This window comes from Ahaetulla prasina, chromosome 2 (genome assembly GCF_028640845.1).
Source record: "Ahaetulla prasina isolate Xishuangbanna chromosome 2, ASM2864084v1, whole genome shotgun sequence".
NCBI classification, from domain to species: domain Eukaryota; kingdom Metazoa; phylum Chordata; class Lepidosauria; order Squamata; family Colubridae; genus Ahaetulla; species Ahaetulla prasina.
This window is the reverse complement of record NC_080540.1, coordinates 70,154,591-70,178,748: the sequence shown is the minus strand read 5'-3', so window position 1 is coordinate 70,178,748 and position 24,158 is coordinate 70,154,591. Positions and strand designations below refer to the sequence as shown.

Genomic DNA, 24,158 nt, shown 5'->3' with positions numbered 1-24,158 from the left:
TTTTTTCCTTTTTTGAAGATGGGAACTACATCAGCTCTTTTCCAGTCCTCTGGCAGCTCCCCTGTGCTCCAGGATCTTTGAAAGATATAGTTCAGTGGTTCTGAGATCACGTCTGCCAGTTCCTTCAGAACCTTGGGGTGTAATCCATCCGGTCCTGGTGATTTGAACACGTCTAGGGTAGACAGGTGTTCACTTACCATTTTCTTCCCTATTTTAACTTGTGTTTCTAATCTGTTTTTTGTAGTGCTGTTTTTGATAGGTTGGATTGCTTTTTCCTTTTGTGTAAAGACAGATGCAAAATATGAGTTAAGTAGATCTGCTTTCTCCCTGTTGCTTGTCATCTTCTTGCCACTTTCTCCCAGCAATGGGCCAATTGTTTCCTTGACTTTTTTCTTGTTTTTAACATGTTGGAAGAAGCTTTTTTTATTATTTTTTACTTTTGTCGCTAGCCTTTGTTCATTGTGAGCCTTAGCTTTCCTCACTTCACCTTTACAGGCTCGGGCTATTTGCTGATATTCTGCCTTAGTTATTTGCCCTCTTTCCATTTTTATATTTGTCCTTTTGTCTTTCAATTTGTCAGATAGTTCTTTATGCATCCATGCTGGTTTCTTTTGTGATCTACTATTTTCTTCTTCATTGGTATTGTGTTAGACTGTGCTTTTATAATCTCACTTTTCAAAATTTCCCAAGCTTCTTGAGTTGTTTTCCCCCTGAGGATTCTCATCCATTGAATCCTTCTCAAGATCTCTCTAAGTTTATTGAAATTAGCTCTCTTAAAGTCCAAGACTCTAGTTTGACTTTGTTCTACTACTTGTATTTGCTTAATGTTGAATTCCAATATTGCGTGGTCACTTGCCCCAAGGTTCCTGTAGCTTCAACACCTTCTATCATTTCATCTCTGTTAGTGAGAATTAAGTCCAATATGGCTGACCCCCTTGTCGCCTTCTCTATTTTTTGGGAAACAAAGTTGTCTGTTAGGTTTGTTAGGAACCTGTTGGATTTTCCACTTGGTGCAGAGTTTGTTTCCCAGTTGATGTCAGGGTAGTTAAAATCCCCATTACTACTGTGATGTGCTTCCTACATACCTTAGTTAGCTGACTAGCAAAAGTTCATCTACTTCCTCTGTTTGGTTGGGTGGCCTATAGTATAGACCTATGGCAATATCGTTTTCACCCTTTTATATTGACCCAAATACATTCAAGATGATTTTCATCATTGTTGTGCTCTATTTCTGTAGAGATGTAGTTATTTCTTATATATAGTGCAACTCCACCTCCTCTTTATTTGGTCTATTTCTTTTAAATAATTTATATCCTCTAGTTGTATGTTCCATTTGTCAGTTTCATCCCACCAAGTTTCCGTAATGGCAACAATATCATATCTACCCTCATTTACTTGGATTTCTAATTCACCCTGTTTATTCCTCATACTCTGTGCATTGGTGTATAGACATTTGAGTCCATTTGGATTGATCTTGTGTTTACTGTCTACATAACCTGTGTTGACTGCCCCTACTTTCATGCCACCTGTTGGTTTAGTGCACATGGTATGGCACTCACTGTTAAATGCTTGGTTTTGCTTGATAGCATGGTTGATAGTCTTACCCATACAGACATCTATGTTACATGCACTGATAACCCTTTTAGTTTTCGATTGCTGGGGACAGAAATTTTCCTTATCAGTTAATTCTCTGTCCCCACTGTCCGTTTAAATGTTTATCCAGAAAATCTGTGAATGTATTGCTAAGTAACTCAGTCCCTTTCTTTGATGGATGCAATCCATCTCTTTGTACAATTTTCGTTGGACCAGTTGCAGACATCATGACTAATAAAACCAAAGCCTTCCTTTTACACCACTCCTTTAGCCACACATTAAACTCCACTACACGCTGGCCTTTACCTTTTGTTCCTTATGTACTGGTAAAACCTCTGAAAAGTTAAGCCTACAACCTATGCTATTAAGTTCATATCCTAAGCTCTGAAATCATTCTGCACAGAAAGCACATCCTTTTGGGACAGATCATTTGTGCCAAGGTGTATAATAGCATCAACATCAGAATCCTTACTGGCATTCTTGACTATCTTAAGAATACGTCTCCTGTCTTTGCTGGCAGTAGCACCAGGTAGACACCTGACGTCTTTCAAAACCTCCATATCCTTTCCTAAATTTACATCCCTTACAATTGAATCACCAATCAGAAGGTGGCTTCTCTTTTTGGATACCTTGCTCTTCTTGTGTGACCGATCTGTAATACTTGATACACACTTTTCCAAAGTAGGTTCACACTTTTCCAAAGTAAGTTCTTCATCTTGAACCATAATCCCTTGATTGTTTGAGTTATCAGTATCACAACTACCTTGATCTGTCACTTTAGTGTTCCTATTTAGGTCAGCAAGGGCACTATATCTGTTATACTGGGACACTGTAAAAGCTTTGTGTTTATGGTTCACAGCTCTCACCCTGCCAGATCCCACGGTTGTCCATACTGCCCTTTTCCTGCTGGATCTTTGTGGTAGAGGGGGCTGATGGCTCAGCAGCTGGAATAGCTGAATTGGGTACCTAATTTCTGCTTGGAGAGCATAGATTAGAGATTCTAGATATTTAATCTGTCCACGTAGACTGCTAATTTGTTTACAAAGAGGACAGTACCCAAATTTGAAAAAGGTACTGCGAAAGACAGCTGCAAAACAAGTATTGCACTGAACTAAGCCAGTCATTTTGAATAGAATAAAATCACAATCTCAAGTGGACCAACCCTGAATATATTATTGCTATTTTTTATTTATAGTGATTAGATTAGATTCGTGCGCCGTTAGGCGCGCGGGTTGTGAAATCAGAAAGAAATGCAGAAATATTCCACCCCCAATTCACCTTAAAGCAGCAGCTCAAACTCACGTGCTTTTCTGAAGCAAATCAGAAAGAAATGCAGAAATATTCCACCCCCAATTCACCTTAAAGCAGCAGCTCAAACTCACGTGCTTTTCTGAAGCAAATCAGAAAGAAATGCAGAAATATTCCTCCCCCAATTCACCTTAAAGCAGCAGCTCAAACTCACGTGCTTTTCTGAAGCAAATCAGAAAGAAATGCAGAAATATTCCTCCCCCAATTCACCTTAAAGCAGCAGCTCAAACTCACGTGCTTTTCTGAAGCAAATCAGAAAGAAATGCAGAAATATTCCTCCCCCAATTCACCTTAAAGCAGCAGCCCAACCTCAGGTGCTTTCTGAAGCAAATCAGAAGGAAATGCAGAAATATTCCTCCCCCAATTCACCTTAAAGCAGCAGCCCAAACTCACGTGGTTTCTGAAGCAAATCAGAAAGAAATGCAGAAATATTCCACCCCAATTCACCTTAAAGCAGCAGCTCAAACTCACGTGCTTTTCTGAAGCAAATCAGAAAGAAATGCAGAAATATTCCACCCCAATTCACCTTAAAGCAGCAGCTCAAACTCACGTGCTTTTCTGAAGCAAATCAGAAAGAAATGCAGAAATATTCCACCCCAATTCACCTTAAAGCAGCAGCTCAAACTCACGTGCTTTTCTGAAGCAAATCAGAAAGAAATGCAGAAATATTCCTCCCCCAATTCACCTTAAAGCAGCAGCTCAAACTCACGTGCTTTTCTGAAGCAAATCAGAAAGAAATGCAGAAATATTCCTCCCCAATTCACCTTAAAGCAGCAGCTCAAACTCACGTGCTTTTCTGAAGCAAATCAGAAAGAAATGCAGAAATATTCTCCCCAATTCACCTTAAAGCAGCAGCTCAAACTCACGTGCTTTTCTGAAGCAAATCAGAAAGAAATGCAGAAATATTCCTCCCCCAATTCACCTTAAAGCAGCAGCTCAAACTCACGTGCTTTTCTGAAGCAAATCAGAAAGAAATGCAGAAATATTCCACCCCAATTCACCTTAAAGCAGCAGCTCAAACTCACGTGCTTTTCTGAAGCAAATCAGAAAGAAATGCAGAAATATTCCACCCCAATTCACCTTAAAGCAGCAGCTCAAACTCACGTGCTTTTCTGAAGCAAATCAGAAAGAAATGCAGAAATATTCCACCCCAATTCACCTTAAAGCAGCAGCTCAAACTCACGTGCTTTTCTGAAGCAAATCAGAAAGAAATGCAGAAATATTCCCCCAATTCACCTTAAAGCAGCAGCTCAAACTCACGTGCTTTTCTGAAGCAAATCAGAAAGAAATGCAGAAATATTCCACCCCAATTCACCTTAAAGCAGCAGCTCAAACTCACGTGCTTTTCTGAAGCAAATCAGAAAGAAATGCAGAAATATTCCACCCCAATTCACCTTAAAGCAGCAGCTCAAACTCACGTGCTTTTCTGAAGCAAATCAGAAAGAAATGCAGAAATATTCCACCCCAATTCACCTTAAAGCAGCAGCTCAAACTCACGTGCTTTTCTGAAGCAAATCAGAAAGAAATGCAGAAATATTCCTCCCCAATTCACCTTAAAGCAGCAGCTCAAACTCACGTGCTTTTCTGAAGCAAATCAGAAAGAAATGCAGAAATATTCCTCCCCAATTCACCTTAAAGCAGCAGCTCAAACTCACGTGCTTTTCTGAAGCAAATCAGAAAGAAATGCAGAAATATTCCTCCCCAATTCACCTTAAAGCAGCAGCTCAAACTCACGTTTTTCTGAAGCAAATCAGAAAGAAATGCAGAAATATTCCTCCCCAATTCACCTTAAAGCAGCAGCTCAAACTCACGTGTTTTTCTGAAGCAAATCAGAAAGAAATGCAGAAATATTCCTCCCCAATTCACCTTAAAGCAGCAGCTCAAACTCACGTGCTTTTCTGAAGCAAATCAGAAAGAAATGCAGAAATATTCCACCCCAATTCACCTTAAAGCAGCAGCTCAAACTCACGTGCTTTTCTGAAGCAAATCAGAAAGAAATGCAGAAATATTCCACCCCAATTCACCTTAAAGCAGCAGCTCAAACTCACGTGCTTTTCTGAAGCAAATCAGAAAGAAATGCAGAAATATTCCACCCCAATTCACCTTAAAGCAGCAGCTCAAACTCACGTTTTTCTGAAGCAAATCAGAAAGAAATGCAGAAATATTCCACCCCCAATTCACCTTAAAGCAGCAGCTCAAACTCACGTGCTTTTCTGAAGCAAATCAGAAAGAAATGCAGAAATATTCCACCCCCAATTCACCTTAAAGCAGCAGCTCAAACTCACGTGCTTTTCTGAAGCAAATCAGAAAGAAATGCAGAAATATTCCTCCCCCAATTCACCTTAAAGCAGCAGCTCAAACTCACGTGCTTTTCTGAAGCAAATCAGAAAGAAATGCAGAAATATTCCTCCCCCAATTCACCTTAAAGCAGCAGCTCAAACTCACGTGCTTTTCTGAAGCAAATCAGAAAGAAATGCAGAAATATTCCTCCCCCAATCTTTTTACCAAGGTCAGTGATGCAGTTATAGAGAGAAATTTTCGCATCCTTTGGTAAGGAAAGGGAAGCTACAGTCTATGACTTCTGTCATCTTGGATCATTATAATATTGTTTTGTTCTGTTCTGTGATGCTTCCATTTTTCTTCCAAACTGAGGTACTTTCTGAGATAAACAGGCATCCTGCTTGCCTTCTTCTGGTGCTGAAGAGTACTGGCTTCTCTTTTTGTTACCAACAGTTTTTTATTGGCTTCAGGGTTGACCAAGCTATTGTGGCTGAGCAAATATTGATCCAATTATGAGGAAATTTTAGGGGCCAATTTACTTGGGTAACAACCAGATGATGCTAATGGGCCAAAAATGTCAAACCAATGTTCAAACCAAGTCATTGAAAAAAGTCAGAACAGAGTTACAAGGAAGATCAAATCATAAAAACATATGAAGAAATGCTGGAGGGAAAAAGGCAAACAGTTACCATAGAGATAAGACAAACAGGTCTAAACATGTTTAAATAGTGTCAGAACATTGTGGCTAGAAAGATAGGGAAATTAATTTTTTTTCTCCATGTCCATTGAAGATGAAAACACACAGACTTTTTAAAAGGCATTTTGATCTTCTTATTACATGATTTAGAAAGAATAATCTCTAGGATGTTTGATGAAACATTTTAGGTAAAGAACTACCTTCTGAAGTCTTCATCATTCTTTGAAAGGCCAAGCTATCACACAGACAGCTAGGAAATGGTTAACTGACACAACAGGTCTTTTCCAAATAAATGAATTCATTCTTTTGCTTCTCCAAACTATAAAACAATGCAGTAAGTACTCTGGTACATTCCTTTTTATGAAATGCTGGCAGTGATTAAATCTCTTGCTATTCAGGAGCGTGCAACAGCCCTACATGCTAGAAAGCCTTGTAAAAGAATCTCTTTCCCAGGAAAATTCACTCGGTGAAAGTCCATGGGAAATGCAATGCTGCAATTGCATTACCCCAAATAAACATACTTCTAAGAAATGGGGAAAATATACATTTGCATTGCTAAAAGGATAATCTATAATAAATTCATATAAATGTTTTCAACCAATGATGTTTTAAAAGACTCTTAATTTCCCCTCTATCTGCTCTCTCTTCAGTTTGTGCTTCCAAATGTATTGTAGTCCTAGTTTATCTGAAGAATGCCATTTTCAGAATTCTGCCTCATAAAGTTTAATTTGTTCAGTATAATAGGTTATGAAATGTTTTCCCAATTAAAGCTATTTATTTAATGTGTGTATGCCTTTGAGTCATTGTTGGCTCTTGGCAACTTCCTGGATTGGTCTCTGCAGTTTTCTTGGCAAAGTTTTATGGAAATGGTTTGCCCTTATCTGCTTCCTAGGGCTGATGAGAAAAAGGGACTGGCTCAAAGATATCCAATTAATTTATGCCTAAGAAGGAATAGAACTCATGGTTTCTAGCCCAGGGCCTTAACCACTGCACCAAACTGGCTTCTATTTATTTAATATGATTGTTTAAATAATTATATGTTTAAATTGCTTTTCAGGATTACATCTTCAAATTCTAATAATCATGGAGGAAAATCAGCTAAGAGCTATGCTAACAAGGAAAGTTATCTTTTCAGGTTGCTTTGAACAATATGAGTAATAAAACGATACCAAAATTATTTTGATTTGTTTTCTTAAATTCCTGCACAGATGGGACTAAATGCATATCCATACTGTAGTTGAGCATATTAAAGCACACGTTGAGAATGATCTTTAAATAGCTGATTATATTGCTTTACGGTGAAAATTCAAGCAGGTTTTTACACATTAATTTCAGTGAAAATGGGCCTTCAGATAGGCTGATTCCATGCTATTCAAGTGGAGTTTTAAAATGAGCTTTACAGGAAACTCCAGGTAACATGCAGAGTAGTAGATCGCTTTTGGAGCCACTAGTACTAGTGAGGACAAGTCCAATCATTTTGCTTAGAATGTAGACTGATCTAAATTATTCCTAGTCAGTGTTCCCAACTCAGCTCACAGGGTTGCTGTTGTGGAGAAAATAGGAGAAGGATTATTATGTATGTTCCCTGCTTCAAGTTTTTTGTAAAAATAAAAATAAAATTCTAAAACAATTGCTGTCAGAAAACAAGTTTGATAGACCCAGGACTCATAGCATCTGCAATCAGGGTCTTTTTATAAATTAGTTATGCTCTTCCTTTGAGAGGCTATCCATATTTATATTGTTATTTGTACTGATAAACTCCTATTATACATGGGGAAAAATAATCCAGAAACTTCAGTCCAAAATAGGGGAACAAAACTATTAAAATGTGACATAACCATGACCTTAACCGGCCTCTAGGGCCTCTGTGGCTCAGACTGGTAAGACAGTCTGTTATTAACAGCAGCTGCTTGCAATTACTTCAGGTTCAAGCCCCACTAGGCCCAAGGTTGACTCAGCCTTCCATCCTTTATAAGGTAGGTAAAATGAGGACCCAGATTGTTGGGGGCAATAAGTTGACTTTGTATATAATATACAAATGGATGAAGACTATTGCTTGACATAGTGTAAGCTGCCCTGAGTCTTCGGAGAAGGGCGGGATATAAATGCAAATTTTTTAAAAAAATTATAGTACTTTCAGCAATATACAGGTAATCCCTGGGTTACGAGCATTCCCTTAGCAAATGTTCAAAGTCATGTGATAAGCACTTCCTAGCATTTACGAACAAGTCCCAAAACTACGAATCTTGCAGCACCACAGCAGTTGTTTTCCCTTACGAACAACCACAGAGACTCTGCAACATTTGTCCTGTATGTTGCCAACAGAAATGGAGCTTCTGAGGAGCGGAAGTCTTTCTCTTCCAATGGAAATTATGGGTTGTTGTTTTTTCATGGTTTATTTAGCATGGCAGCAGAACCAAAACCTGCAATTTCTTGCACTGCTAGTAACCCAGCCCTGCCTGACAGAAGACACCATGCCCTAGGAAAAACTGTATGGTAGCATGTGAAACAGAAGCTCCCTGATTTCTTTAACTTGGTATTTCTTAAATATAAATTGTATCTGACCTAAATTCTATTTCAGGGAACTTTATGTAGTCTATTTTTGTTTTCAGCATTCACAGTTACACTCTTTTTAATATAATTAGTAAATTTTCTTGAATTAATTCTAATAAGACTGAACATGTGATTTTGGTACTGATCAAATTCACTTGAAATAATAGGTACTGCAGGGGAAAATACAGATTTAAATAGATGAGCTGGTGTCCATAGATGTTCAGAAACAGATTTGATTAGGTTGGTACAATGAATTTAGAGCCAATTTCTAACAGCCACTGAGATAAGGGATTTACTGAAGCTGTATTGTACTTGATAGGAAAATGGCTTTTACATTCTATAAGTAAAGGCTTATAAGTAAAGGCTTTCTTCTTCCATATTGCACAAATCCAATGACACATTGTCCTGCATATGTTAATTGTAATGGAAAGTGCTATTTCCTATTATTAACATGATTGATGTTAATGATAGGAAATTAATTAATTTTTTAATGAAGTTTTAAATTCTTAGTTGTTAGGATTTGTTGTTGTATTTAGCAGATATATCGTTTGGGAGATCTGCACAGAACTGGCTATCCTTGATAGATGAGACTTTTATTTTGGTTTGTTACTTATGGGGCATTCTGGTTTGTAATTGAGGTTTGCATTAATGATTAATTTAGATCTTTCTTTGTGCCTACTCTTAATATTAGCTATTTAAAATTATATGCAATCTTTAGAGGATTGCGACACTAATAAATAATTAGCAACACTAATAAATAATTATAGCAACTATTTTCCTAGCATTTTTTCTACAAATGTTTTTTTTTCCAGATTGAGTATTATGAATAGAATAGAATAGAATTTTTTATTGGCCAAGTGTGATTGGACACACAAGGAATTTGCCTTGGTGCATATGCTCTCAGTGTACATAAAAGAAAAGATACATTCATCAAGGTACAACATTTACAACACAAATGATGGTCAATATATCAATATTATTTATTTATTATTTATTTATTTTTATTTATTTGATTTTTATACCGCCCTTCTCCCGAAGGACTCAGGGCGGTGTACAGGCAACAATAAAATACAGAACACCACAATATACCATTTAAAATACGAATTAAAAAACTTATTATAATTAGCCTAAAACCTTAAAATTTATAAAACCAAACCCCATTTAAAATTAATAGAGAATTTAAAATCGATAAAATTTATGTAATTTAAAATTTAAAATATAAAATTTAAAATTTAGGCCAGCCCCGCGCGAATGAAAAGATATGTCTTCAGTTCGCGGCGGAAAGTCCGAAGGTCAGGTATTTGACGTAAGCTTGGGGGAAGCTCGTTCCAAAGTGTGGAGCCCCACAGAAGGCCCTTCCTTTGGGGGCCGCCAGCCGACATTGCTTGGCGGACGGCACCCTGAGAAGTCCCTCTCTGTGAGAGCGTACGGGTCGGTGGGAGGCATGTGGTAACAGCAGGCGGTCCCGTAAGTACCCAGGCCCTAAGCCATGGAGCGCTTTAAAGGTCGTAACCAACACCTTAAAGTGCACTACGAAGGCCACAGGTAGGCAGTGCAGTCTGCGCAGGAGGCGGTGTTACGTGGGAGCTACGCCAAGCTCCTCTATCACCCGCGCAGCTGCATTCTGGACTAACTGGAGCCTCCGAGTGCACTTCAAGGGGAGCCCCATGTAGAGAGCATTACAATAATCCAAGCGAGAGGTAACGAGCGCGTGAGTGACTGTGCACAAGGCATCCCGATCAAGGAAGGGGCGCAACTGCCGAACCAGGCGAACCTGGTGGAAGGCCCTCCTGGAGATGGCTGTCAAATGATCTTCAAACGACAGCCGGTCATCCAGGAGGACACCTAAATTGCGCACCCTATCCTTTGGGGCCAATAACTCGCCTCCAACAGTCAACCGCGGTTGCAGTTGACTGAATCGGGATGCCGGCATCCACAGCCACTCCGTCTTGGAGGGATTGAGCTTGAGCCTGTTTCTCCCCAATATAAATCATAAGGATTGCCAGCAACAAAGTTACAGTCATACAGTCATAAGTGGAAAGGGATTGGTGATGGGAACGATGAGAAGATTAATAGTAGTGCAGATTTAGTAAATAGTTTGACAGTGTTGAGGGAATTATTTGTTTAGCAGAGTGATGGCCTTCGGGAAAAAACTGTTCTTGTGTCTAGTTGTTCTGGTGTGCAGTGCTCTATAGCGTCGTTTTGAGGGTAGGAGTTGAAACTGTTTATGTCCAGGATGTGAGGGATCTGTAAATATTTTCACGGTCCTCTTTTTGATTCGTGCAGCATACAGGTCCTCAATGGAAGGCAGGTTGGTAGCAATTATTTTTTCTGCAGTTCTAATTATCCTCTGAAGTCTGTGTCTTTCTTGTTGGGTTGCAGAACCAAACCAGACAGTTATAGAGGTGCAAATGACAGATTCAATAATTCCTCTGTAGAACTGAATCAGCAGCTTTATTTATTTATTATATTAATTATTGGTTGCGATAAGAATTGACTAACCAGCTTGTTCATCAAGTCTGACATTGTGGGCTGAAAGTCACCCAGTCAGCTTTCATGTGTAAAAGGGGACTAGAAGTCACAGTCTCCTGGTTTCACTCTGGTGCCTTAACCACTAGACCAAAATGGTATTTATTTTAACAATAATAACAACAACAACAAGGCTAAATTTCAATCACTCTTAACAGATTGGGAGATTTCTGGCAAGTGGTAGCTTCTGCATTAAAGCTTTAGCACTGATGTTTATTTATATCATTTTTAGACGAAGAGTCTTGGCCATATCAGACGGTATTGAACACATTGGGAATCTCCGCTGGGAACTGGCACTATGTCTTCTGGCTGCCTGGACTATCTGTTACTTTTGCATTTGGAAAGGTACAAAGTCAACTGGCAAGGTAAAAAAAAATATATGTGCTACAATTTATGTTGCATAAGGTAGTCTGGATTCTCTTTCCTTTACTTATAAGTGCTGAGGACTGTTCATGAATTTTCCACAAGATAAGCTTCCTGCTATTTAATATTAAACACTGGTAATCTGTCTGAGCTCCTTCAACAAATAAAAAATGTGATATTCCATGGTGAAAAATATTAACAAGGAACTGGGTGAATCAATTTTTAAAATAGGTATTTTCAATAATGTTTCTTTTTCTTTAAACATTGCAACAAAAAGGACCAAATCACAAACATTGTTTTTGCACATCATGGTAATTCAAGATGTGAAGGATCCTTAAATAAGAATGAGATATATGCTAATTCATATGGCTCAGTTGATCCCTACCAGCTATATTTCTTTGTCCTGATAGAGTAATCAGCTAATCAAGTTCTGATTTTTGATGATGATGATGATTAATCCAAGAATTCTGGCTTGTCCTCCAAGGAAAAGCTAAACATGGCTTTTTCTAGGCATCTCATTCTTAGCTTTCTTTAGTTGCTTACTCAGGCATGCTATAATATAAACTAGGAGTGAATTTGGATTAGGACTATGCAGTCAGTCACCAGTGGGATTGATGTAATTTAAAGATTTAAGATGCAATATAATGTTCTGCACAAGGGCTAGCTTTAATCAAAATGATATCTGCTAGGCTTTGACTTGTTGCTTTAACAAAATCAATATAAATTATTCCCTATAGATGAAAAGCAAGTAAGAGGCATTCTGTAATCAATGTCATTTGAAACCATGAGGAATATCACAGTGAGTTGCAGCAAATTGCAATCCCTTTGCCTAGATACAATCTACCTTTTAGAACAGGGGTGTCAAACTCTTTTCATCACGTCATCATCATGTGACATATTGCTACTTTTCCCCCTTCGCTAAACTGGGGTTGGACGTGGCCAGCATGTGATGCATCTGTTCCATGGGTTACAATTTTGATACCTTTGTTTTAGAATATAGAGCATATGAAAGAGCTATATAGCTAGAAATTTTGGCAATAATTTTGAGTATCTCTGTATTATTGACATTAAACTGTTGGACTAGGGTTGGGAGAACTTAGTGTTAAATCAGTGAAACTTAAATCTGAAAAAGTTCCAGGCAAAAGCTGCCCAAGTGACTTTAGGCCAAACACTATGACTTGGAGAACGCTACGTATCCTGCCCTGAGAAAGAAAATGGGTATATCCTTTGACTGAATATGCATATGTATGTGTATCATAATTAAACTACTTTTTTTCCCTTCAGTTTATACTTGAGAGAAATAAAATAAAGAATAGTGTTTTTACTGCATATTGAAACACTGCAAAGCAGTGTTTCTAAACATTTTTGTCTAGGGATATCGTATTTTAAAAGTTAGGAAAGTACCTCAAAAGGCTTTTGTTGGCATGGGCTACATTTATCTATATTTACTGTACAGCAGTCCTAAATTTATGACTGGTTGATTAGCAACAGTTCATGGATCCCCCAAAAGATACTTATGACCCAGATTCAAAGTTCTTATGGTCAGAAACTCCCCCTCACCCCCGGGAGATGCTCAGCAATCAGTCCAACAGTTTATGGCTGCTTGCAGTATCTCATAGATACATGACCACAATTTACAACATTTTTTTGTCAGAAACCAAAGTTATCTCTTAATTTCTAGCAAAATTGCAGACAGTCGTTTGTTTAAATACCACAGTGTTTTCTTAACGATTGCTGCAAAAAAAGGATGTAAAACTGGGTATGGTCACATGACTACTCAATTAACACTGAGTTACAATTAACTTGTAACTCTAATTCCAGGCTCAATTGCAGTTAAAAGTCGAGGAAAGCCCATATTAAAAATTAAAATCGATGTATTTTAATATTTATTTATTGAATCATGTAAAAATAATATTAAACCCATTATATATTAGCATAAATAAAACAATTCTCATAAAAACACTGTTTTTAACAAATAAATAATAATGAGAACATTTTAATTTTTTTCAGGCCCCTTCAATAGTTGATAAACATTTTTGATTTTGTGGAACTCTAAGGAGGTCTTGAGGGACCTATAGGCCTGAGGACCACACTTTTAAGAAAGACTTACCAACTTTGTTTGGATTATGTACATTGCATATACTGTATGGTTTCATAAGAAGATATTTTTGACTGAAAAGCAACCCACAGGGATGAAGTAAAAGCAAACCAGAATATTTTTACATAATTTCAACAAACCCCTTTAGTTTGAGAACAGTCATACATTTAAATAGCAATATATGTTATCTTTTTGTTTTCATCTTCTGGTTGTTTGTATAGCATGGTTAAGAAATCCTACTGGCTGCATTTGCATGATGTTGAAAGTAAATTTAATTTTTTGTATCTGTGTAGCTTAGCATTTTGTACAAATCAGTCCATTTGAGTGCATTATGCTTCCATCAAATGTGTGAACTCAGAATGAGTTAATTCTGCAAACAAATCTTTTGTGTAAATGCAGACTTTATGCACTAGGTCTCATCATTTCTTCTATTTATTCTTTTGATTTCAAAAATTAAAGTGAAATTGAAAGTTCTTTCAGTTATAGAGCAAACATCTATTTACCTGTCTACTACGTTATGTATTAAAGGCAGCTATGACCTAATATCTGGAGTTTAGTCTGCCGTTTCTGATTAATAGGATAATAACTATAGGGAATCATTATTCTCTATGCTGCCTAACTGGACAATTCAAAGATTTTGTTGAGGCTTGAGCTAACACCCTGATCATGAAAAATGTGTGTTTAGCCAATAATTCCTGCTAAGAAATATGCTATCAGAAGAGCCCTGGTGGCAGAGTGGTTAGAATGCAGTATTGCTGACTGACTCTGCTCACTGTCAGGAGTTCGATCCTGACCAGCTCAAGGTTAACTCAGCCTTCCATCCTTCCAAAATTGGTAAAATGAGGATCCAAATTGTTGCGAGCAATATGTTGACTCTGAACCACCTAGAGAGTGCTGTAAAGCAATATGAAGCAGTATATATAGTGCTATTGCTTTCAGAGTCTCAAAATCCCCTTCCACATACCTCTGGTCTTGCATCTCAGTTGCAAAACCTAGAACTTAATGGAAGTGTGTCAGACATCATGAAGAATACACACACACACACACACACACACACACACACACACACACAAACACACACACACGTGTGTGTGTGTGTTTTCATAGGTCTTGGCATATTCGGGTCTTTTCCCGTGTAAGGTTGAGAGTATCTTGGCAATCTCATCAAAATGTCGCCTCATCATCTTCAGGCTTCAGCTTCGTGCTTCTAGGAGCAATGTGTGATTGCAGCTGTTTCTTCCTTTTAACTGCTAGTGTGGGTTTGAACTGATTGGGTGGGAGCTTTTTTTTTTTTTTTTTGCATTTTTATCCCGCCCTTCTCCGAAGACGCAGGGCGGCTTACACTATGTTAGCAATAGTCTTCATCCTGTTTGTATATTTATATACAAAGTCAACTTATTGCCCCCAACAATCTGGGTCCTCATTTTACCTACCTTATAAAGGATGGAAGGCTGAGTCAACCTTGGGCCTGGTGGGAATAGAACCTGCAGTAATTGCAGGCAGCTGTGTTAATAACAGACTGTCTTAGCAGCCTGAGCCACAGACAGCTTGACTGTGCTCTGATTGGATGGGGTTTTTTTGTGCTCTGATTGGCTGGAGGTGTGTCCTGTTTGGGTGGGGGCTTGGTTCGCTCAGATTAGTCTGAGTTGCAGGGGGATTTGGCTTCGTGGTCGTGGTCGTGCTACATCTTCATGGTGGGTGTCAGTCTGCTGCATGTATGGATTGGAGGCATTTGAAATGGCTAATTTTGCAGCTGCGGTCTGGCTTCTGGTCCTTGGTTTTACTTCATCATCGGTGTGTGTTTGAGTCTGCTTTCTGGGTGGATGTGTGGTGGTGACATCCTGTGTGGCCCTCGTGAGTGTGGGTCTGGTGTCATTCCTCGTGTTAGGGACTCATTTGTCAATAAGGGCGGGTTTCCAAATGGCTGGTAGGCGGGAGGTATCATCTCGTTTATTCATGCTGTGTGGGCATTTTTCTATCTCGATGGCTTCTCTGATTATTCTGTTGTTAAAGTTGTTCAATTTTGGCGATAGTTCTGGTCTTTTTAAATCAATATCATGTCCTGTGGCTTTAAGGTGTTGGACCAGGGAAGAAGTTGGTTCCTCTTTTTTGACTGAGTTCTTGTGTTCTTCAATGCGTGCACTTATTCTTCTGTTGGTTTGTCTGATGTATGTGGTGGGGCATGCGGTGCATGGGATTTCATATACTCCTTGATTTTCTAACTCAATTTTGTCTTTGGGGTTTCTTAGGATGGTGGATATTTTTCGGTTTGTGCAGAATGCTGTCTTGATGTTGTGTTTGTGGAGGATCTTGCTGATTCTGTCTGTGGTGCCTTTTATATATGGGAGGAGGGATGTGCCGTTTTCTTGTTCTCTGTCTTGGATTTTAGTGGGGGTTTCTTTTTGGATTAGGTTGGTAATCTTATTTCTTTGGAATCCATTGGATGTTAGTACGTTAGTGAGAGTGTGTAGTTCGGTTTTTAGGTGTTGTTCATCAGCTAAGCATTTTGTTCTGGAGATGAGTGTCTTGGCTACAGAGTTGATCTGTGCTGGGTGGTGATATGAGAGTGCATGCAGATAGCGGTTTGTGTGTGTTTTCTTCTGGTAGATGGTGTGTCCTAGGGAGCCATTGGGTTTCCTGTAGACTAAGACATCCAGGAAGGGAAGTTGGTTGTTAGCTTCTGTTTCCATGGTGAACTGTATTTTGGGGTGTAGGCTATTGAGGTGTGTGAGGAAGTTGTTAAGTTTTTCTTTCCCGTCTGGCCACATTATGAAGGTGTCGCCTACATATCTGAGCCAGAGTTTGCGTTTGTGATCAGATTTTTCTAGTGCTTGGGTTTCAAAGTGTTCCATGTAGAGGTTGGCAATGACAGGTGAGAGGGGTGATCCCATGGGTGCTCCTTCTATTTGTTTGTATTTTGGTCCGTTATAGATGAAGTATGTGTTGGATAGGCAGTGGTTGGTCAGATCTAGGATGTGCTTGGGGGGGGGGGTTATATTTGTTTTGGATAGCTGTCAAGGCTTCTTTGATTGGCACTTGGGTGAAGAGGGATATGACATCAAAGCTCATGAGTAGGTCGCTGGGCTGTAAGTTTTGTTTCTTTATGATCGCTATGAACTGGAATGAGTTTTTTACGTGTGAGGTGATGGATTCTGAATAGGGCTGTAGTTGTTTGGTGAGAAATTGGCTAGGTTTTGTAGAGGTGAGCCTCCGGTAACGAGCTTCTGTGACACCGGCGCTGGTCTGCTGCCAGAGCTGATAGCTGCCATGGACTAAACTGCTGGCTAATTGAGTCAGTTCACGTGTTTCCTGGACTGAGGTGGGGGGGACAGAACAGGTACCTGCAACCTGACTCTGTAGTTTTTTCCTATCAGTTTCTAGTTTCATTGCACATTTAATTTATAAAACCGCCCATTTCACAGATGTGACTCTGGGCAAGTGTGCATTAAAACAAACAAAGCAACAATTTAAATAGTTTAATCATAAATATAAATAAGGTTGCGGCATAATGGATCTGCATCTTGCATATAGGGTAACTGTCTCATGGGCTCCCTGTTTCCCTGGCATCCCTAAGCGTGTTGGAAGAAGCATGTTTTGAGGGATTTCCTAAATGCCAACCCAGATAACCTAGCTAGGAAATCATGGGAGTTGAAGTCCACACACCTTAAAGTTGCCAAATTCGAAAAACACTGTTTTAACTTTTAATTGCTAAAGGGCCTTAATTAAAGTAGCATGAACAAAAAGCGGAAGAAAATGTATCCTTATGAAATATTCATGTTTTAATCTTCCAGTTACAATGATTTACCTTCATAATTTCCATTTTTATAAAGAAAGTGTTGCTTGGATATTAATCATTGACAGCTTTTGATTTTAATGCAGTATCTTTGAGATTCAGTGCCCATTTAAAGAATTCTAAGTGGATGTTCAGCAAACAGTTTAATAGAAGCTGTTCCAGGGGTAAAATGCTCCTGAACTGGATCGCGTGATCTGATAGCGATCATGACCAGTAGTTCGGCGATCCGGTAGTGATGGTGGAGCAAAGCTCCGCCCACCCACCCAGGTGTCATTGTGTTTTTTACCTTATGTGCATGTTTTGCGCATGTGCAGAAGATCTGCATGAACATGTGACACACACGCACAAACGAAGTGAGCATGCGGGTGCGGTGCGTGCACTTCCGAACCAGTAAGGAAGGTAAGTAGATTTCACCCCTGAGCTGTTCTAAAAGACAACTTTGTCACCAATAATTTTTGTAGCTGTTGTTCTTTTTATAAAAAGCTTTCCTTAACATATATAGTGGACTTCAAATTCCGTAGGCTCAGGGAATTAGAGGAATTCTAATTAGAAATTAGATTCCTATTAAGAAATCAGATTGCTATTATCTGGCATGCTGCAGCTAAAAAGCTAAGTGGGTCCCATGCATTTTAATGGTTTTTTTAATATAGATATGTATCTTTAAGGACTTGCAGTTTCATTTCGACAGTTATAGGAAGAAGAAAAATAATCGCTCATTTTACTATTAAAGTAAGGAAGTTCTTAATCTTCCTGCTTAGGCCCTGCTTCAGCTATTCTTTCTCAAGCCTGCTTACAAGAGTGTGGCCAGGAAGACCATGCTGAAGAAAAGCATTAACACTTAAGGTGATAATTTGATTAATCACATGTGCAAATTTATAGCCTGGTATTCACGATTCTACTTGGCTGCTCATTAATCTGTTGGCACTGTTTACATATTATTTATTTATGTGAAACCATGATTTGTTTTAGCTATGATTTAGCGAAGTCCTAATTTTATATTTCATACCTGTGTGCCTGCTACTTGCATCACATTTGTTTGCCTCTTGCTTAGTATAATGGTAAAATTGACCCATAGTATCCTGGTTTAGCATTATGTCTGAATGATGCTTATTCTACAAACAAGCATCAAACCAAGCCATGCTTTTGCATTCTACAGTGATAACACATTCCTAATTAATTTCAGTTCAGTCTTTTCCTTTCTCAGATAAGGTTTTAAAAAATAAAGTTGCACATTTTGTTCATATCTGTAAATGAATACTTTCATGATATATAAATTAGGCTGACTCAAGTTCTGGAGCATATACGGTCGTTTTTTACAAGAAGATAATTTCAATGATTTTCAGTAAACCCTGATCATTAAATCAAATTCAGGAGGCAGTTTTAAGACTGGTAAAATCTTATTCATCATTTACTATTTTAGGGCATATAATCACATTTAATGTGCTATCCTGTTTATATGTGTTCATATCAGCTTATATCATATCCAAACGCTTGGTCTGCACACCAGCTGGTCTCCTTTGGACAGAATAACAGAGTTGGAAGGGACCTTGGAGGTCTTCTAGTCCAACTCCCTGCTCAGGCAGGAAACCCTATACCACTTCAGACAAATGGTTATCCAGTCTTTTCTTAAAAAAAATTGGAGCATTCACAACTTCTGGAGGCAAGTTGTTCCAGTGATTAATTGTTCTAACTGTCAGAAAATTTCTCCTTAGTTCTAGGTTGCTTCTCTCCTTGATTAATTTCCACCCATTGCTTCTTGTTCTATCCTCAGGTGATTTGGAGAATAGATTGACTCCCTCTTCTTTCTGACAGCCCCTGAGATATTGGAACACTACTATCATGTCACCCCTAGTCCTTCTTTTCATTAAAGTAGACATACTCAATTCCAGCAACTGTTCTTTATATGTTTAGCCTCCAGAACCCTAATCATCTTTGTTGCTCCTCTCTTTACTGTTTCTAGAGTCTCAACTTCTTTTTTACATAATGGCAACCAAAACTGGATGCAGTATTTCAAGTCTAGTCTTACCAAGGCATTATAAAGTGTTAACGTTTTGCATGATCTTGATTCTATTTCCCTATATATGTGTCCTCTCATATTTTCTATCAAAAAAAGTTGCTGATTGTTTCCCATCCTTTCTGCAGGCTTTCTGGACATATCTTATTTTTGTGGATGCATTCACACGTGGGTGCACACTCAAGTGTACTTATACACACACATTTGAGCTTTGCTTAGCATTTAGTAGGTTGCTAGTTTGAAGCCCAGCAGAATTTTTTTTTGTTGCTATTTTTAATTTTCTTGAGCAAGCTATTCATCCCTTCCTGATATTTGGTGGTTGTTTTTTTACTTAAATAAGTCTGGGAATGTAACATTTTACCATTTTTCTATTAACCTGGAAAGTGGCTGGAAATCTTCTACATACCAGACAAAAGTATAGCCACTGTGCAATTTCAGTATGGATGATTAAAGGAAAGTGCAGAAGCTATTAGAATGAATGATAGGCCCTGACTCCGTTGAAGGCAAAGTAGCCAGTGGATTGTTGTGGTTAGCCTGCAACAAACTGAAGCATGCTGTCCCAAATGGGATTGTTTACTTTGACATAATCTGGATGTAGTATCATTATATTTTGGAAGAAATGGTAAAAAGCGACAGTGGTGTCTTTCACTTTCTCCTCTCTTTGCAGAGGTAAAATATATCCACACTCAGAAATTGTTGTTTAAGCAAGCTGTTGCATTTCATATCTAATCGTTTTTGATCTGACAAAAGCAAAAGCAATATAGCTTTTTAAAAATCTATATTGTAACAATTAAGTGAACAACATGAACTCTCTAAGTGGTACCTGCAGAAGGGAGACTGTGCAATAGCATGCTAGGAGCGATGTCTTGTGTGAAAATGTCTTTAGAATTTTGACCATTAATAATTTATGCCATTAAGTATGTACTTCCTGTCCCTTGAATCAGGGGCGGATTTCAAAACCCGTCGCTACCGGTTCGCTCATGGACGTGCATGTGCTCACATGTGTGACATTTCTGTGCATTCACAGAAGCTTCTGCATATGCACGGAAGTGTCCTGGTGGGTGGGCTGAGCCTCCTGTCACCGCCACTACCGGTTCGCCCAATCCGGGATGAACTGGTATTAACCCACCACTGCCTTGAATATTTATATAAAGGTAACAAAAGCTCCAAGATACCTTGAATCTCAGGTTAGATCTGAAAACCTAGAACCTCCTGTGCAGCAGCCTGTAGCAGCCAGCAGCATCATGTGTGTGCGTGCGTGCATGTGCCTGTACACACACACACACACACACACACACACATGTCCATCCACTGTCATTTAGGGAGTTCCTGACAGGCAGAAAAGTTATAGTCTGGTATACTTTCTTTTTCCTCTGTAACCCTTCTAATTTTTATTCAATAAAACCTCTTCAGCATTTGCACCAGTTTGAGCCTATTGTCTTTGCATCCCAGAATCTAGCTGCTCTTGCCAACACAGTCAAAAAGTGTACTTCAGAAGTAGAGCAGAAAAACATGTCCTGAGGTCACTTTGACAGTGAATGAGGACATCAACTGTTACAAAAAGGATTTTGTCTAAATTATGGGCATCTTTCCCCCTTAGGGACACCAGTAGTATCATATAATCACAATTCCTATTATGTTTTTGAGAAAGTCTTGATATTTAAATAGGTTTAAAACTGATGCATGTTAGTGGTTTGTGTATGTATGGGTATACATTATAAGAATGCAGTGAGTGTGTATTCTCTCTCTCCCCCATCTCTTAAAGAGACAGTTCTATATTTGGTGAAGTCCAGAATACACTATAGTTAATAATTTTGCATTGCTTAAAATCAACAGGATTTAATCCTTTTATTATACACTGGAATGCATGTATTTGTGCTTATGTTAAATGGAAAATTAGTAAGAATGATAAAGTCATATTAATGTTCACTTACGTGGAAGGAAATCCAAAAAGAAGATTAATTCTCGGTGAACCTATTTGGAATGATGTATTTTATTAGTATTAACATATCTGCACTGTACCGTACTGAATTAAAAAGCTTTGTAGATTTTATCTTTATAAATAATAATAGTTATTATTATGTACGCAAAATATGAGCTCACAGTTGCCAGTTCTTTGACTGAAGCTGGTCTTCATACACATTAAATTCTTCCCAAGAACCTAAGATGTTGTAATGTATCAGCATAGTATACATGTGTAGCAGGGGTGAAATCCAGCAGGTTCTGGGGAACCGGTAGCGGAAATTTTGGGCAGTTCAGAGAATCGGTAGCAGAAATTTTGAGTAATTCGGAGAATCGGCAAATACCACCTCTGGCTGGCCCCGGAGTGGGGTGGGAATGGAGATTTTGCAGTATCCTTCCCCTGCCATGCCCACCAAGCCACACCCACCAAGTCACACCATGCTCACAGAACCGGTAGTAAAAAAAATTGGATTTCACCACTGATGTGTAGGATCCAAGCAATGTGGTCTTTTGTTAATTGACTGATAGAAATTTTGTCAATGACCAGATTTTCTAACTGCTGTCCAATATATTTTGATATGGCACCCAGTATGTTGAGAACCACTGGGACCACCATGGCCAACTTATATCACAATCTTTCAACTTTGATTTTTAGCTTTTGATACTTCAGATGTTTTCCAATTCTTTGTTTTCTATTTTATTCAATTCAGTTCAAAGGCTTTATTGTCATTTTACGTCATGTACACAATGAGATTGGTTTAGCCTCTACTGGTGCAGTCCATACAAAAATGCAAGACAGCATGAATAATATAAAGAATAATCCTTATACAAGTAGGAAAAAAACTAGTCATATGTTTCCATATGTACATCATATTCTGTGCAACATGTATATTACTCTGGTATATGATCTTATATCATGGTATATACATATTGCACACTACACTGGCACCAGTGAAATTTGTCATATTAATCTGTTTGTGGTGCTATATTGTGTTTAGGAATCTGACAGCCTATGGGTAAAAGCTGTTTTTAAATCTGTTTGTCCGGTTGGCTATATTTCTGTTTCTTCTGCCTAGTGGTAAAAGTGAAAAGAGACACTGGCCAGCGTGTGACTCATCCCTAAGTATCTTCCTTATTCTGATGAAACAGCGAGACCTGGCGATGTCATCCAGTGGTGTTAGGGAGCAACCAATGGTTTCTTGTGCTGAATTAATCATTCTCTGTAGTTCCTTCCTGTCCACGGCTGTTAAACAAGTGTACTATACTGTTATACAGTATGTGAGGACACTTTCTATCTTGGACCGATAGAAAGAAGTCATCAGCCATTGTTCCACCTGATTTTTCTACAGAAATCTAAGGAAATGAAGTCTCTGTTGAGCCTTACTAACCACCAGGAATATGTTGTTTTTTTTGATACTGTACTATCCCCTGACATTGTCATATTAATTATCCACAATTTCTTCTTTTCAAACACAGTTATATCTGGTGTGTCATGAGCCAGTGCATTATCTGTCTGTTTTCAGAAATCCCACAATATTTTAGCCTCTCTCATTTTCAACTCTCTGTTCTCACTGATTTTTCGTTACTAATACATGATCACTTTTACAGATGCTTCAGGGAATCATTTAGGTGACTATGTTGTTGTTTATAATCAGTTTGTTCAATCTTCTTGAACTAGCTGAGTATATGATTTACTGCTTCTGCTTTTTTTGCATAATCCGCACTTTGAATCATTTAATGATTTTTCAGTTCTGGCCTTGATTGTATTAATTCAAATAGCTTGCGCTCAAATCAAGCCTTCAGTTTCTTTTTTAATGCCCCATTTGTAAGTCATTGTCAGGTTTTATCTTTATCCAGTTTTCTCTCAAATTGATCATAAATCCTTTTAAATCAAATTGATCATGAGTCCTTCGGGAGAAGGGCGGTATAAAAATCTAATAAAATAAATAAATAAAATAAAAATAAATAAATAATAAATAAATTTCTTTGCCAACATTCCATTTGTGTTTTTAGATTTTTTGATATCCATGTTTTGTTTCCTGTACCATTCTATGCAATTATTGTTATTCGATCCTATTTTCTCCACAACAAGAATAGTATGGCATGCATATCACAGATGGGTGAAGTTTGAAGAGTAACATCATGCCATTGCTTTTGTCTGAGTGATAAAAGTGGCGACTGTCTCTGAATGCTGCTATTTACTATGAAAGATTGTGAGAATTTGTGTTGTGTACAAGACTGATGATCAGCTCTGGTTGCGGGAGAGACCATTTTTTTTTTGTAATGTCACAAGGGAAATTAGGAAAAATGGACATGGAAGAAAAGAAAAAAAATGATAGAAATAAAAGTTAAGAATAGAACAATGGTAGAACAAAGTATGAGCCATATTTATAAAGCTATCAGAAGATAATCGCTCAATGAAGTATATGGAAAGTGGCTCCTAGGAAAGAGGATGTAGTAGAAAGGAAATATGTTACAGTGTCACTGAAGTGTGTGGAGTTTTTTAAAGAGATGTCTGGGAAATGATTCTTGATAGAATTATAAAACAAATGAGGCACATGTGAGAAATACAGAATTACAGAATGACAGAGTTGAAGATCTTCTAGTCCAACCCCTGGCTCAAGCAGGAGATCTCATACTATTCCAGGTAAATGGCTGTCCAGTCTATTCTTAAATACATTCAAGGGAATGATTGTTGCAAAAAATAAGATTTGGGAAAAGTTGTTATGTAAGTGACATAATAGTTAATAACATAGACATGAATAATTACAAACAGAGAGTATAGTCAGATAGTAAGAACAATGCTATACATATTATAAGGGACAGAGTAAATGCAGAGTGATTTTGATGGAAATAAAAATTATTTTGTTTGCTTAGGAAGAGGGATAAACAAGAATCCTCCAGAGGAGTGAATAAAACGTAAAATAAAAGCAATGCATTTATTACAGATGAAACTGAAAAGAAGAAT

At 38.1% G+C, this 24,158-nt stretch overlaps 1 protein-coding gene across 1 annotated transcript in view; it reads left to right on the top strand.

The window, feature by feature from the left end:
• SLC6A11 (solute carrier family 6 member 11) overlaps positions 1-24,158 on the top strand; it is a 135,534-nt gene that overhangs the window by 32,071 nt on the left and 79,305 nt on the right. Inside the window, exon 5 of the mRNA XM_058172879.1 lies at positions 11,193-11,325. Coding sequence (XP_058028862.1) covers positions 11,193-11,325 — 133 coding nt within the window. The remainder of the gene's footprint in view (positions 1-11,192; positions 11,326-24,158) is intronic.